At 41.1% G+C, this 15,845-nt stretch overlaps 1 protein-coding gene and 1 long non-coding RNA gene across 2 annotated transcripts; both read right to left on the bottom strand.

Moving 5' to 3' along the window:
- Positions 1–4,567: 4,567 nt before the first annotated feature.
- Positions 4,568–5,786, bottom strand: LOC121009615. Its single transcript, XR_005780785.1, has 3 exons — positions 5,705–5,786; positions 5,216–5,330; positions 4,568–5,018 (listed from the first exon to the last, which is right to left on the bottom strand). It is a non-coding gene; the product is annotated as an uncharacterized LOC121009615 (long non-coding RNA).
- Positions 5,787–6,534: 748 nt separating this feature from the next.
- On the bottom strand, positions 6,535–8,112 carry LOC120978136 (protein kinase C delta type-like). The gene has a single exon (XM_040406363.1). It carries the CDS (start codon positions 8,110–8,112, stop codon positions 6,535–6,537), a length of 1,578 nt encoding a protein of 525 aa, XP_040262297.1.
- Positions 8,113–15,845: the final 7,733 nt, after the last annotated feature.

Raw genomic sequence — 15,845 nt, 5'->3', positions numbered from 1 at the left:
CTGTCCACACTTCTACTTACCTCACTATATCCACAGCTACCCCTCTGTCCAGGCTTCTACTTACCTTGCTATATCCACAACTGCCCCTCTTTCCAGGCTTCTACTTACCTTGCTATATCAACAGCTGCCCCTCTGTCCAGAGTTCTACTTACCTAACTACCGGTATATCCACAGATGCCCCTCTGTCCAGCCTTCTACTTACCTCACTATATCCACAGCTGCCCCTCTGTCCAGGCTTCTACCTATCTCACTATTGTGCGATAATATTGTGGAATATAAAATAGTTACCACTGACATAAGCAGTCAGCATCTTCCGGCCAAGCGATTATAAGAAATAGCCCTTAGGGTCCATAACAGGGAAAAAAACTATTCCCTCTCCAGACTCCATAATACTTCATATATATGACACCCTTAAGTTCATTACCATATGGATGTATGAAATTAGAAAATTCTAAGCCAGACCCCTAATAATACCCACAGCATCATACTGATTGCTATTGATACATTTTTGCAGTAACTGAGAGGGTATGTCATTTTAATTCACACTATTTGGGGCATTTAACTCACTTATTTTTATCATCATCAATAAAGGTTATGTTTTATATAAATTAGGTCAGAAATAGGGTCTTTATAGCTTTCCGTCATTTGTTTTTTCTAATTCAGATACCCTGGACTGCCCATAGGGTCTGTTGATCTTTCCTTTTTGAATATGGGCACCACATTTGCCTTGCACCAGTCACTTGACACTGTACCAGTCCCTAGAGAATCTCTCAAAATTATGAAGAGGGGCACAGCAATGACTGAACTGAGTTCTTTAAGAACTCTTGGGTATAATCCATCTGGACCCGGAGCCTTGTTCACATTTACCCTATTTATCTTAGCTTGGACCATATCTATAGTTTTTCCAGTTGAGTATATCACCGGATGCACTAACAGCCCCAGCACTACAGATATCAGCTCCTTTCTCTTCTTTTATATATACAGAGCTAAAAAATCAATTTAGTAAATCTGCCTTTTCCTTATCCTCAGTGACCATCCACCCGTAAGCATTATTTAGGGACCTACCTGCTCTGACCTTGTTTTTTTCAGCATTTGTATATTTAAAGAGTTTTTGGTGATTTGTTTTGCTTTCTTTTGCCACCTGCTGTTCATGTATTTGATCTCATTTTTACAGATTTTAAGCTTTGTAAATTTCAAAGGCTATAGCTCAACCCTCAGATTTGTATTTTTTTAATGCCCTTTTTTGTCATGTGTTGTCCTTTCTACAGTAGCTGTAAGCCATGGGGGGTGTAGTTTTAGACATTTATTGGTTACTCACAGGAATACATTTTGCAGTGTAATTACCCAATGTGGATTTAAAGGGTTTCTATCACTTCGTTTCACCTATTTAGCTTTCAGACACTAGCGATCCGCTAGTGTCTGCTTTATCTAACCATCCTAATATAAGAGCTTATTGTCCTGCCGTTTAGCTAAAAAAATAACTTATATAGATATGCAAATGAGCCTCTAGGTGCTATGGGGGCGTGATTAGCACCTAGAGGCTCCGTCTACCTTAACAAACTGCCGCCGCCCAGCGCGTCCCTCCAGCCCGCCCATTTCCTCCGGAATGCGATGCTCCTCGTATTCGGTGCATGCGCAGTGAATGTCTGATCGCTTCCCTGCTCAGACATCTCCACTGCGCCTGCGCCGATGACGTCATAGTGCTCCGAGGAACAGGCGCAGTGGAGATGTCTGAGCAGGGAAGCGATCAGACATTCACTGCGCATGCGCCGAATACGAGGAGCATCGCATTCCGGAGGAGATGGGCGGGCTGGAGGGACGCGCTGGGCGGCGGCAGTTTGTTAAGGTAGACGGAGCCTCTAGGTGCTAATCACGCCCCCATAGCACCTAGAGGCTCATTTGCATATCTATATAAGTTATTTTTTTAGCTAAACGGCAGGACAATAAACAGTTATATTAGGATGGTTAGATAAAGCAGACACTAGCGGATCGCTAGTGTCTGAAAGCTAAATAGGTGAAACGAAGTGATAGAAACCCTTAAAGTTATCCTATTTATCCTCTGTGGTATTATTTGACAATAGATACTTCCAGTCTATGGCCAGAAATGCTGCCGTAAATCTGGCAAAATCGGCCTTTTTAAAATTCAGGGTTTTTTTTCTCTTCCAGCCAGAGTTAGCTTTTTATAGTTCAGGGGGAATATAATTATTGTAGTGGAAAAGTAATGGTATGGAGGGCACTCAAATACCTGGCACTCCAAGGAACCGTACAATATGTAGATACCCCAAATTATTTATTCAATACATAATAACAATAATCTCTCAAAAAGGACAATAAAAAAATTAAAATAATATAAAAAGTATATACAAATATAAAATACGCCTCTTTTCTAACTTTGTACTTTTTGGATAAAGTATTTGTCATGTGAATAAGAAAAACCAGACATATGAAAATAAATATAGGAATGACACAAGAAAACAGCATTTAGATGAGTGCAGTACTTAAAAAGAATAAAGAAAAAGGAAAGGAAAATGAAAAAATAGATAAGATCATACAAGTATGATTACAGTGTATTTGACATATGATTTATCAAGTCGGTTGAAATAGGGAATAAGATATGTGGGAAACACTCAATATGTCATATTTATTGTCTATATAACCCATCTAATTAGGATAATTATTTGTAAGATTACAGATTTTATATATCTTACATAAGGCCCTCTGATTTCCATTACAGTTTGAGGCTCTTACAGCAGGTATATAACTGATGTAGTATGTATATGATTAATAGAGCAAGATATAGACATCTAAAAGGAAGAAAATGTGTCACAAACGCATCAATAACGCATTGAAAACTCATATGCGTGTTTTGATGAATACACCTGCAGTTCATACATATACCCAATGTGGTTCTTATTAACATGGTGTTTAAACTCAATAAGGTCTTTATATATATTGTGAGGATTTGCTCTGGTAGGCAGGGTAAGCGGACGCAGTACAGAGGCAAAAACAAGGTTGTAGAGCAAAGTTCAGTGTTTATTCACACATAGGAAAAAACAAGCCAAAAGTAACGGTGTTGAGTTTTGGTGCCTGTTCACACCACACAAAGTCCACAGTGCAAAAAGCCTTCACCTGGTCAGCAGTTTTCCACCCGCAGTCCACAGCAGGCTTTAACTGCAAAACTGACACTTCAGGGTAAAACCCGGTTTTTACCTCACCGAGGTTCCTGGCACGTATCTTCCGTCAATGACGGCCCCTTGTTCCTTCTTACATACCTCCCTCCTTTGTTCAACCCTGAGGAGGTGAACACTTGTCAGACAGTGGACCCGGGACAGGGCATCCGCGTTTCCCTGTAACCTGCCTGCCCTGTGTTCCACCGAAAACATAAAGTTTTGCAAAGATAAGAACCATCTGGTGACCCGAGCATTCCTTTCTTTGGCCTGGCTCAGAAGAGGGACCTAGCTTTCCCCTCTGAGAGAGGAGCTTTATAGTCAGGGTTTCAGCCACTTTAGTTTAGGGTTGTGGCCAGAATGTATAGGCTTCTTAGAGAATGTAGCCCCGTCCCCAAACCGTTCTAAGAGCCCATACATTCTAGGCTTTAGCTTAGTCTGGATTTACTTGTGAGAAGCAGCAGGTTTTAGAGACCACTTTAAACACCTGTTTACTGAAGCTGTCTTACATTTAGAAGCGGCGGTGGATCTGCCGAAGTTATGTAGAGGCTGGCACCAATACATACCTGCAGCTAATCCACCGCCAGTGCAGGGCTTTATTAAAAAATGTGGTCCTGTATGTGTTTTGTATGAACTTAAAGTGATTGTGCCATCTCATGCATTGGTGGCACATCGCTACTATATGCCCCCAATGTCTGATGGCTGCAGGTCCCACCTCTCCATTTTGTTTATTTACATCCCCGTGGCACGCCCCCTTCAATTGGCACGCTCAGCTCTTTAAATGTATGTCTTTTTAACAATTGACTATTTGATGTGATCTGAAGAAGCAGCCAGTCCGGGTCCGAAACGCGTTATCTATCATCCTAATAAATTCTGTGGTTCCAATATACGGACCATACTTACCCCATTCAGACAAGCAGCGCGCTGAACTGTTTTCTTCTTTCTTCTACAGTCTCTTTATCGTTGGCCCGGCCGGGTACCGACCAGGATGGGCAGCAAGCCCGTAACTACAGTATTGTATCCTACTGAGACTAGGGTTGTGATCCCTGTACAAACACTGGAGATAAGCCTCCACGCTGTCCCCTATACTCCTCCTATTAGCGGTCCTTCCCATCAGCGCGTCTCTCCTCCTCTCTTACATTATAGTGATGTAGTTATATATATATATTTTGGATAAAAGAAGAATATTTTGTATCATTTGTCCCTCCCTGGAGATTTTTTTTCTCACAATTTTTTACATTTATAGGAAATTTTCATTTGTGACGTGAGATCAATAAAGACTCAGTATAATTTTTTATTTATTTATGTTAAAGAATAATGCTGATAGATGGTGATCAGCTGAATGGATGGAACAGATACCTGCCGGATGGTATGAACAGGTATTTTTGCTCAGCTTCCTCAATGATGACACGTGATAAAGCTGAGCTGATGGTAAATCTTTTGAAGAAGGGTGCTGACAGATGGTGGTCAGCTTTTGGAGATGGTACAGATAGGTGGTGGACAGTTTTGTGGAGAATGGTGGCATAGATGATGTCCAGCAGTAGAAGAGCTGATGGAGGATGATCAGCTCTCTGAATACAAAGTGTGCTGAGATGGTGGTCAGCATTCTGTAGATGACAGGTGCTGAGATGGTGGTCAGCATTCTGTAGATGACAGGTGCTGAGATGTTGATAGCACTATGTAGGTGCTGAGATGTTGGTCAGCATACTGGAGAAGACAGACGGGTGCTGAGATGTTGGTCAGCATCTTGGAGGAGAAAAAGTGCTGATAGATGACAATCAGCTTCCTGGAGAGGAGGAGGATCTGACAGCTGGTGGTCATGAATTCGGCATCTGAGGCTGGAGGATAGTCCTGTAAAATAAAACCTGTTTGGTCAATCCAAATGTGCATTAACGTTATTCCTGTATACAGTATGATCTAGAATGGGATAGGAAAATATTGTGTGTTTAATCTATAAATTTGGGATTTGGAATAAGATTCAGGTGTAAAATTAGTGCTGTGAACTTGTAAAGAAGTTGACATTGTAGTTAAATCTTGTAGTTCCGTACCTGCTCGGCATTGGAAGAATCACCAGTAGTTGTCCATGCCTTCAGAGTATCTTGGTTTTACTAGAGGCCCATAGATGATCTTTTCTCTACAGCACATAGGCAGGAAGATGGATGACTATGGATGAGAAGGTAAATCAGGAACTTGAGTTAAAAAAGTTGACACCAACAAGAAGCACAAAGACCCAGCATCCTATTGTACTATATGGATATAGTGTGTGGACCCAGATGAATGAGGTTGCCTCGTGCTAATGTCCTTATACAATTTTAACTAAATCTACACAAAGGGCCTCATATTTAAAATATAATAAATCTAGCTGTAATGCAGTATAAAATTTATATTTGCACCATATGCAGTCTGCTGAATTGATAGATGAGGTTGGGATCAGAGGAACACACATGCTGCTCACTTCTCCTTATTCTTCTACTAGTCTCTGATAAGTTAGATCCTCATCTCCTGTGTCTACAGAATCAATACTGCTATTCTCTTACCATAAGGAAACTTTTCCAAGTCTCAGCTATTCCTTCCTGTCACTGTGTGACTTCATGCTGTAGACCAGACCTCGTACTCTGGAAAGAAATAAAGAATAAAAATGTTTTCTGAGAAAATGCATACGCTCTAAAAACTTAAGCTAACTAATGTTTACTTTTATGACAGATCACTTTTTTCCATATACTGTACATGTACACCAGATGTCGGGTCTTTAAAGATAGAAGCTAGGAAGGTGACATAGCATCCATTTGCCTACTTTGTTACACAGCAGACACCCCCCTCAGATACCACAGCATCTAAGCGGTTATTTTACTGGAATGCTACCCTCCCAGGGCCTGCCATAGCAATGTTCCTATTAAGCCCTGTCTGAGGGAGGGGTGGATAGGTACATGGTGATTCCCCCATAGACTGCAATGATAAAGATCGCATGTTCAAGTCATCTAGGGTGACTAAGAATAAATGACACTACAGGAACTAACAGCATTTGATTCTATATTTATATAGCTATCTATATATATATATATATATATATATATATATAATGATTTCTAGTCGTCTAATTTTATATATTCATTGGCACCAAAATGGCTAAATTATATGAAAACTAAAGAAAAATTGCCTAAAATATGTAAGAGTTTTACCATTTATCAAAGTCAACTAAAGTCAGAGCAATAAGGAATATTGCTTAAATTAATACGTTAAGATTTTTGAAATCTAAACAGATGAACATATTCTATATCTGATGCACCTACCTGTTGAGCAGTCCTCTTATATCCTGCTAGATGAGGCTCTTGGCTTAGCTGAATCAGGAAACAGACGGGCAATCGGGCTAAGGGTCTGGGTGCATTGGAACAGTGTGGTAGTGTGCACTCCAAGCTGGACAGACAAATGAGACCTTCTCGAACAGCTCTTGGTTCATGATTGGCTGCTTCTTCTCAGCCTCACTGTGTGGTACCGATATCTGCCTTGTCACATACTCTTCCATGGTGTCTTCACTGATTTTGAGTGGTGACTCAGTTTTTCCTGATTCCAGTTCATCCCAGTTAATTGAAGAGAAAAAGGTATGCTCACGTATGTTGCCTCTCATCCCTAATCTTAGAGACTTGTCCTTGCACAGGAGCCCAGTTAACAAGTCTTTAGTAGCATGGTCAAAGTTTTCAGATGTTTCTTGTTTTTGGACCATGTCAGTGACTTGTGCAACCGTCTCTGCAGGTCTACAACCGGTTACTAAACCGTTGGTAATTACGCCTAAAGAAAACCAGTCTTCTGCAGTGTAATACGGCTCACCAGTGATCTTCTCTGGTGCAGGGGTCCCGTGAATGTCTCCTTCTCTTGTGACTCTGATAGCAAGACCAAAATCTGTGATCTTAATGTGGCCTTTTGTAGTCAAGAGGATGTTATCGGCTTTCAGGTCTCTGTGAACGATGCCTTTGGAATGGAGGAACTGTATTCCACATACCATCTCTGCAACTAGAAATCGTACGGTGCAGAGGCTTAGCCATTGTCTCTCTTCAATCAAGTCATAGAGAGTCCCGCCAGTGACAAGCTCCATGACGAAGTAGATGTAGTTCTGAGTATGAAAAGCTCCATAGCCGTGAACCAGAAAGATGCTCTCCTGAGCAATCTGCAGGAATTCGCCTTCTTCTAATCCTGACGACCACCATAGCGCTGATCTCTTTTTTACTGCTTTGATGGCAACACGTTCTTTCCGTATGTAGTCTGTTGCCAGCATCACCTTTCCAAAGCCACCTTCTCCGAGAACATGATGGAATGTAAATTTGTCCACTGTTAAAGGCGCTGTGGCCTTTTCCCCTTCTTCTGTGCTCTCTTTATGAGAGTAGTCGCTGTCTAGCTTAGCCTTCTTCCTTGGCTCCAGTTCATTCATGTTAATTTTGGATCTGCTATCTGTAAAGGGTCTTTTTCTCCCACTTTGGCGCTTCTCTGTTGTTTCTCTCACTTCAAATGCAACATTTGGATCTTTTGATTTTGTAGTTGTTGCACTTTCTACTTTTGGTCTTTTAGTGGGTGCATCGTGGTCTTCTGATTCCCTTTTGCGAGATCCTATCTTATTTTTGGAGCCCTTGACTGAGCTTTGATGTTTGATTGTTGTTTTATTGGGGTCATCAATTCCCCAAAGTTGTCTTCCTTTTTTAAGGATGTATGTTTTCTTCTTCTTTATGAATCCTGCAAACCTTCTCCACTGGTTCTGCAGTCCATGAAGAAATGAGGTGTTTTTAGGCAGCTGAGTAGCAGGTTGGGCCTTGCTCACCTGCTGGCTGCATCCCTCCTGTGGATCCTCTATGGCAATTCCTCTCCGTTTTGGTGTTATCTTCTCTTTCTCCTCTCCATTTTGTCTGTCTTCTCTCGATGGTGTTGTTGGTTTTTTTCTCTTTCTACTGGATCCCATGTTGAGTCTTGGACGTCAACCGGGCGCTTGTAGAAAAGAGTAAATAAAATAAAGCAAAGAAGTAGCTAGCCAGCCGCAGAAATGTCTTTCCTCACCGAAGTGTTGAGAAAAACTGAGACGTAGGGTCCTCAGTGCTGCTGTAAAGAATGGTGTGATGTCATCATGATTGTGATGTCATCGGTTCTGCCATAGGCAGCGCTTTTCAATCTGATTTGATCTGGTTTAAGCTGGTTTGATCCAGCCGTTGTGTTATATGCAAATTAATGTATGTTTCTAAAACTACAATCTCATTAATAAAAATGTTAAATTGGCATCCCTGTAAAAATTAATAGTCGACCATGACATGGTGTGTAGATATGTTTTCTAGCTTTGTCCATCTTTTATTGGCTGTTGCTACATATTTTTATATTGTAGCATGAAACGGCAGCTATCTCTATGAATCTTTTTTTTCGGGCCAGTAATTTAAGGAGCCGTATGTTAATTACCTCATTTTACATAGTTGTCAGTGGGCGGTGCTCACAGTTTGGCCACTCCCACTTTGCTAAATGTATAAAACAATGGATCATGGAGCCCGAAAGACATAGAAATGATGGATTTATTCATTTTTACATTCTCCATCCCTGGTGTCGTGTTAGTATCCTGCTGGGGGTAGTAGTCATCACTGTAATATTATGAGTTGATACATGAGTTTCCTCCTTATACTGTTGTAAGATGGAAAACTCTTTTCTGGATGGGACTTCAGAGAAGTAGACCTACTAGAGATATCACATGAACTTGTTCCTTTGGCTGATACAAACCACTGGGAACCTCCGTCTTCTAGTTTATTGGTGTCAGTGTGAAACCGTCCAGCGGATCATGATATGAACATAAACCTAACCCATGTCCTTGTAGCAGGGACAAGGTGTTTTGGTTCCCTATGTAAGACATATTGTATTTTAGCGCAGTCTGTGGTGCTGCTCCATACAGAGACTTGCAGTAACATGGGATCCAATGCGGAATGATGAAGGGACCTATCTACTAGAACAGGTCGCCATGTCTAAGGCTGGGCTTGTCTGTATATCTTGATAACATACTGCACTATGTTGTCATAAAACTGGTTATGCCATGATGGAAATAATGATAATCAGACATCATATAGGACATGACAATACGTTTCTAACAAAATTAGAACCAGCCCTGTACCTCACATGGATCCAGGGATCTCCACATTCATTGCTGCAATTGCTTTGCTAGATTATCTTCAACCCAGCAGCTCGGGGGGGGGGGGGGTGTCCTTTCTGCTGCAATCTCTCCGTGTAACTGCTAAAGCTTTTAACACTGCATATGGCTGGTGGCAGTTGAAGATTTAAACTGAACACATTCAACCAGCTCAGTGAGACGGACAAAAAAACAAACAGCAGGTGGCGCCATACAGATACATTTTATTGAATAGCTCACTGGCTATAAAAAAAAAATTATTACATGGAATTACAAAAGTATTCAGATCCAGGTGCTGGTTTGAATAATGTAGAATACATGTATGTTTCATGACGCAAACTTCTTTAATAGGAATCAGCTCATGTGACCCCTATTGAAATGCAATGTACCAATTTCTTTCCTGGATGCAGTTCTGCAGTAAACTCTGTAGAACTTTATAGAACTATATAATAGTATGTCGCCAGTGTGGTGCCGGCCCACCAGAGGATCCTCCAGCCCCATAGATCCAGGGGAAAAAAAAGAAAAAAAATTTCTTGCCTTTGGAGCCAATTACGGTACTTGCCACAAGGGTCTCCTTCTGTGATTCAGAAGCTATTAGGGCACCTTCATACACAGCAATTTGTGTTGCAAAACTGCGACAGACAATCAGCTCCATTCACCTAAATGGGACTTGCCAAAAATCCATGTGCTTCCCGCCAAAACTACCCCATTCAGATAAATGGAACTGATTTTGAGTGGCAAAAATTTCAGCAACACAATCTGCAGCGTGAGAAGGCTCCCTAAACTTTATTGACAACATGCGCTGCACTTATTTGGCGGATGCCGTCTCTTTAACCACTCCTTGCCTTCCCAAACCTATAACTTTTTTATTTTTCCGTTCACATAGCTGCATGAGTACTTGATTTTTTGCTGGATAAGTTGTACCTTGCAATGGCACCATATAATATTCCATACAATGTAGTGGGAAGCTGGAAAAAAATTCTAAAGTGCTGGAATTAAAAAAAAATGCTATTCTGCCAAAGTTTTATGGGTTTTGTATTTACGGCATTCACTATGAGGTAAAACTGATCTGTTACCTTCATTCTCTGGGTCAGTATGATTACAAGGACTACACATTTATATAGTTCTTTTTGGGTTTTAACACTTAAAAAAAGAATAAAAACTTCATTTTTTGAAGGGCGATCTGAACTTTTTATTGATACCATTTTGGAGTGTTTATGAATTTTTGATCACTAGTTACAAAGTTTTTTAGTGGGTGATAAAACAACAGCGAATCAGACATTTTAATTATTTTTTTTCCATTACACCATTTTCTGTATGGGATAAATATATTTATATTTTGTTAGTACTGAAGTTTTTAGATATGGCAAAACCTATGATGTTTTTTTTATTTGCTTATTTTTCTTATAATTTTGAGCATAAATGGGAGAGGAAGGAAGAGGGGAGTATAGCGATTCCCAGCCCTGACAGAACCTCGAGTCGGCTTGATTAGGGTGTGACTTTCAATGGGGACGCTTAAAGTTAAAATATACCATCGGATTGGAGAAAACTCCGATCCTATGGTATATTAACTCCTGACTTTACATTGAAAGTCAATGGGGGACGGATCCCTTTGAAATTGCACCATATTGTGTCAACGTCAAACGGATCCGTCCCCATTGACTTGCATTGTAATTCAGAACGGATCCGTTTGGCTCCGCACGGCCAGGCGGACACCAAAACGACTTTTTTTTCATGTCCGTGGATCCTCCAAAAATCAAGAAAGACCCACGGACGAAAAAACGGTCACGGATCACGGACCTACGGACCCCGTTTTTGCGGACCGTAAAAAAAAAACGGTCGTGTGCATGAGGCCTAATAGACAGTCTGGTTAGACTAAAAGTCAGAGATATCAAAATTCTTCTAATGCCACAGAGCAAAAGGCACTTCATAGTGCTGCGCCTGCCATAGTGGAACTATAGCTCTCAGAGGGCGAAGCGATAGCGCTCCTCAACTTGCACAGTAAAAAGCGCATTAGAGCAGCGGAGCGCCAGCATATACCGCCGCGCAGCAACTGTTCGCTGAGTGAGCAAGCAAAGACACCTCAGCGGAGCTACCATAAAGGCCATAGAACGTGTGCATTAGTTAAACTGCAGCCGACTCCTAAAGTGGCAGAACGGCAAAGGCAAAATAGTCAGAGAAAGAGCGTCAACCCTCCTGCGATCCCTAGAGTGAGAAAGAGACGCATGGTGGGAGGCCAAAGTCCAGAGTTAGAGTGCCTGCACCGCTATCCACGGAGAGACCATGTACTGCAGTCAGCTAGTTTCCCGCCACTAGGCCCAAGCCAACGCATCGCAACTCAGCACAGAGCATCTCAAGTCTGCACAGAGCATCGCAAGTCAGCGCAGAGCATTGCATCACATTAACAAAAGACAAAAGGCAAGTCTCATTTAACACAGACATTTGTTCCAGCAACCTTCAGATCGCAGTATCCTGCTCTTCAGAATAAGGTCAGAGCTTTCCTTTTATTATTTATCATTGCATATAGGCCTTGGCATAAAGAGACATTTTCTTTGTGTTCATTAATAAGAGACTTTAAATGCTTTAGAGTCTGTGTACTACAAACTGTCCTTTGTTTCTATTTGAAGTGAAAGTCATTTATTGCCTGCATTTATCGCAGTTGTATTTAAAGTGACAGTCATTTATTTCTGCATTTGTCAGTATTGCATTTAAAGTGAAAGGACTCTTAATATTCCTATTGATTGTCAGTATTGCATTTAAAGTAAAATGTCTGAACCTAGTATTACCATGCCACTGTTAGAGGATACAAAGATAGATAGAGTAGAGGGGGAAGAGCAAAGGAAACCTGTCTGAGGTAGAAGAGTCTGATGCAGCATTAGTCTAGCCTCAAACAAATATAGCCCAAACAGATTAACTAAGACGTTCATCACGTGCCAGAAAACCGACCTCAAAGATGCTGGAAAATTTGGAGCAAGAAGCAGCACTGAAAGGAAAAAAGTTTGCCAGAATGTATGATACAGTTGCAAGAAAAAGTATGTGAACCCTTTGGAATCATATGGATTTCTGCACAAATTGGTCATAAAATGTGATCTGATCTTCATTTAAGTCACAACAATAGACAATCACAGTCTGCTTAAACTAGTAACACACAAAGAATTAAATGTTACCATGTTTTTATTAAACACACCATGTAAACATTCACAGTGCAGGTGGAAAAAGTATGTGAACCCTTGGATATAATAACTGGTTGAACCTCGTTTGGCAGCAATAACGTCAACCAAACGTTTGCTGTAGTTGCAGATCAGATGTGCACAACGGTCAGGAGTAATTCTTGACCATTCCTCTTTACAGAACCGTTTCAGTTCAGCAATATTTTTGGGATGTCTAGTGTGAATCGCTTTCTTGAGGTCATGCCACAGCATCTCAATCGTGTTGAGGTCAGGACTCTGACTGGGCCACTCCAGAAGGCGTATTTTCTTCTGTTTAAGCCATTCTGTTGTTGATTTACTTCTATGCTTTGGGTCGTTGTCCTGTTGCAACACCCATCTTCTGTTGAGCTTCAGCTGGTGGACAGATGGCCTTAAGTTCTCCTGCAAAATGTCTTGCTAAACTTGGGAATTCATTTTTCCTTCTATGATAGCAATCCATCCAGGCCCTGACGCAGCAAAGCAGCCCCAAACCATGATACCCCCACCACCATACTTCACAGTTGGGATGAGGTTTTGATGTTGGTGTACTGTGCCTCTTTTTCTCCACACATAGTGTTGTGTGTTTCTTCCAAACAACTCAACTTTGGTTTCATCTGTCCACAGAATATTTTGCCAGTACTGCCAGTCCCTTTGTGGTATCCTCCCATGAAATCCATTTTTGTTTAGTGTTTTACGTATCGTAGATTCGCTAACAGGGATGTTAGCATATGCCAGAGACTTTTGTAAGTCTTTAGCTGACACTCTAGGATTCTTCTTCACCTCATTGAGCAGTCTGCGCTGTGCTCTTACAGTCATCTTTACAGGACGGCCACTCCTAGGGAGACTAGCAGCAGTGTTGAACTTTCTCCATTTATAGACAATTTGCCTTACCGTGGACTGATGAACAGCAAGGCTTTTGGAGATACTTTTATAACCCTTTCCAGCTTTATGCAAGTCAACAATTCTTAATCGTAGGTCTTCTGAGAGCTTTTTTGTGCGAGGCATCATTTGCATCAGGCAATGCTTTTTGTGAAAAGCAAACCCAGAACTGGTGTGTGTGTTTTTTTTTTTTATAGGGCAGGGCAGCTGTAACCAACACCTCCAATCTCATCTCATTGATTGGACTCCAGTTGGCTGACACCTCACTCCAATTAGCTCTTGGAGATGTCATTCGTCTAGGGGTTCACATACTTTTTCCACCTGCACTGTGAATGTTTACATGGTGTTTTCAATAAAAACATGGTAACATTTAATTCTTTGTGTGTTATTAGTTTAAGCAGACTGTGATTGTCTATTGTTGTGACTTAGATGAAGATCAGATCACATTTTATGACCAATTTTTGCAGAAATCCATATAATTCCAAAGGGTTCACATACTTTTTCTTGCAACTATAAATGGAAATTATACATTAAAGACATTCGTAAAAAGCTAAAGCAGAAAGTATAAAAGGGAACTTGAGTGATATGGTAGAGACGGTAGAAGAATCAGAATCAGAGCCTATGGCAGCATATGTCAACCTGCGGTCGTTTACAACACCTTCCCAGGATATTGTAAGGAACATGGACACATGTACTGCGGTCACTAAAGATTTAGTAAAACTCATGAGAGAACTATCATCTGCAGCAAACTAGGATGAAGTTAAAGCAAGAAGTAGAATGAACGAGATTTTTATGAGAGACTATGCTAGGTCCTTAGGGGGAACCACAATCTCAAGTCTGACTTCCTTCGCTAGCAGAAGTGCCACCCACATATCAGAGTCCTCAAATACTTCAGCCAAAAGAAAGGAATTAGCTGAACAACTTGCTGTCAAGCAGAAATTGAGATGGAAGCTGCCATCGAAGTGCAGCATCAACAGATGGCTGAAAAGCAAGCTGAAAAGGATGCACAGCGCCATCAAATGGAAGCTGAAATGAAGGCACAGGGCCATCAAATGGAAGCTGAATTGAAAAGTCTGGAAAGGCAGAAAGAAGTTAAGATCATTGAAGCCAAACTCAGAGTACATGAGGAGGATATGAGTCAGAGTAGTCATAGGTTCAAATCTGTACTAAGTTAAGAAAAATACTCCTACTTTCCTTCATATGCTTAGGAGAATGGAAGGAAATCTCCAGCATGTAGTGAAGAAATAAGTTATCATTCCGTCCCTGCTCATAAAAACAAAAAGAGGCCTAGTCCAGTGTTAGGAAAAAGATCATTGAGCATCATTGCTTCAGTCCAATCAACAAGTTATTCTACCTTCAGAGATATGTTGGTGGGGAAGCAAAGAAAGTTCTTGTAGGTAACTTCTATAGAAAAAAAGAAGAAGAAGCCTACAAGCAAGCTTGGGAAAAATTAAATGCAAGATATGGTCATCCTTTCTTACTGTAGTACAAAGAGTTTTTAGAGAGAAATTGAATAACGGTCCTAAAATAGGTCCTAAAGAACACTTCAGACTCCAAGAGTACGGTGACTTCCTGCAAGCATGCAGCAATGCCATCCCACACGTTCAAGGACTGGAAGTACTGAACAACTATCTAGAAAACCACAGGATGCGAACTGAGCTATTGTACCTGAAGTAGTGGCTTCTAGATGGAATCGCTATGTGACTGAACAGTTAGATCTAGGTAAGGACTTCCCAAGTTTTAAAGAGTTCTCTGAGTTCATCAATAAGGAAGCACGGATAGTATGTAATCCAGTAACAGCATCTTACGTCTTGAAATCTTAGAAGAAAGCCCTGCAAGAGATATAAGACGCGCAAGAGCAACTAGCTTTGCAACCAACACAGCAGCTAAAGGTCCAGATACCTACGAGAGCAAGTTCAAAGTCACTACTGGGATCAGTAGAGAGACAGAACCGACAAATCTTCAGACTACCTTCAAGTGTATGTTCGGTGGAGAGAACCACTCCATACACAAGTGCCAACAATTGAAGGCAAAGTCCCCAGAAGAAAAGAAAAAATTTGTGCTGGATAACCAACTGTGTTTCGGATGCCTAATAAATGGCCATGTTACTAAGGAGCGAAAGAAAAAGGCCACATGCGGCGTTTGCAAAGGACGCCATCTTGCACCACTACATGAAGAACGTCCAAAGAAAGATAAATCCTCAATACCTAAAGATACTTAGGAAGGAAAGAAAGTATCGGTATTCTCTTGCAGAGTGAGGGAAGGAGAAAGCAATGGCACATCAATGGTTGTACCAGTGTGCATATTAAATCCTAAAAGGAGGAACAAGAAGGTATACGCCTATGCGCTACTGGATGCCCAGAGTGATGTTATCCTTCATTAATCAAGAAATCTGCAAGAAATTACAAGTGGCTACAGAACCAGTGAAGCTCAAACTCGCCACAATGACGGAGAGAGACACAGTAGTGA

This window comes from Bufo bufo, chromosome 8, assembly GCF_905171765.1.
Source record: "Bufo bufo chromosome 8, aBufBuf1.1, whole genome shotgun sequence".
Lineage (NCBI taxonomy): Eukaryota > Metazoa > Chordata > Amphibia > Anura > Bufonidae > Bufo > Bufo bufo.
The sequence above is the reverse complement of the archived record's forward strand: the minus strand, read 5'-3'. Positions and strand labels throughout refer to the sequence as shown.

What these genes read in the sequence shown, in the direction of transcription:
- LOC120978136 (XM_040406363.1), bottom strand. Translation starts at nt 8,112, where the DNA reads ATGGGATCCAGTAGAAAGAGAAAAAAACCAACAACACCATCGAGAGAA.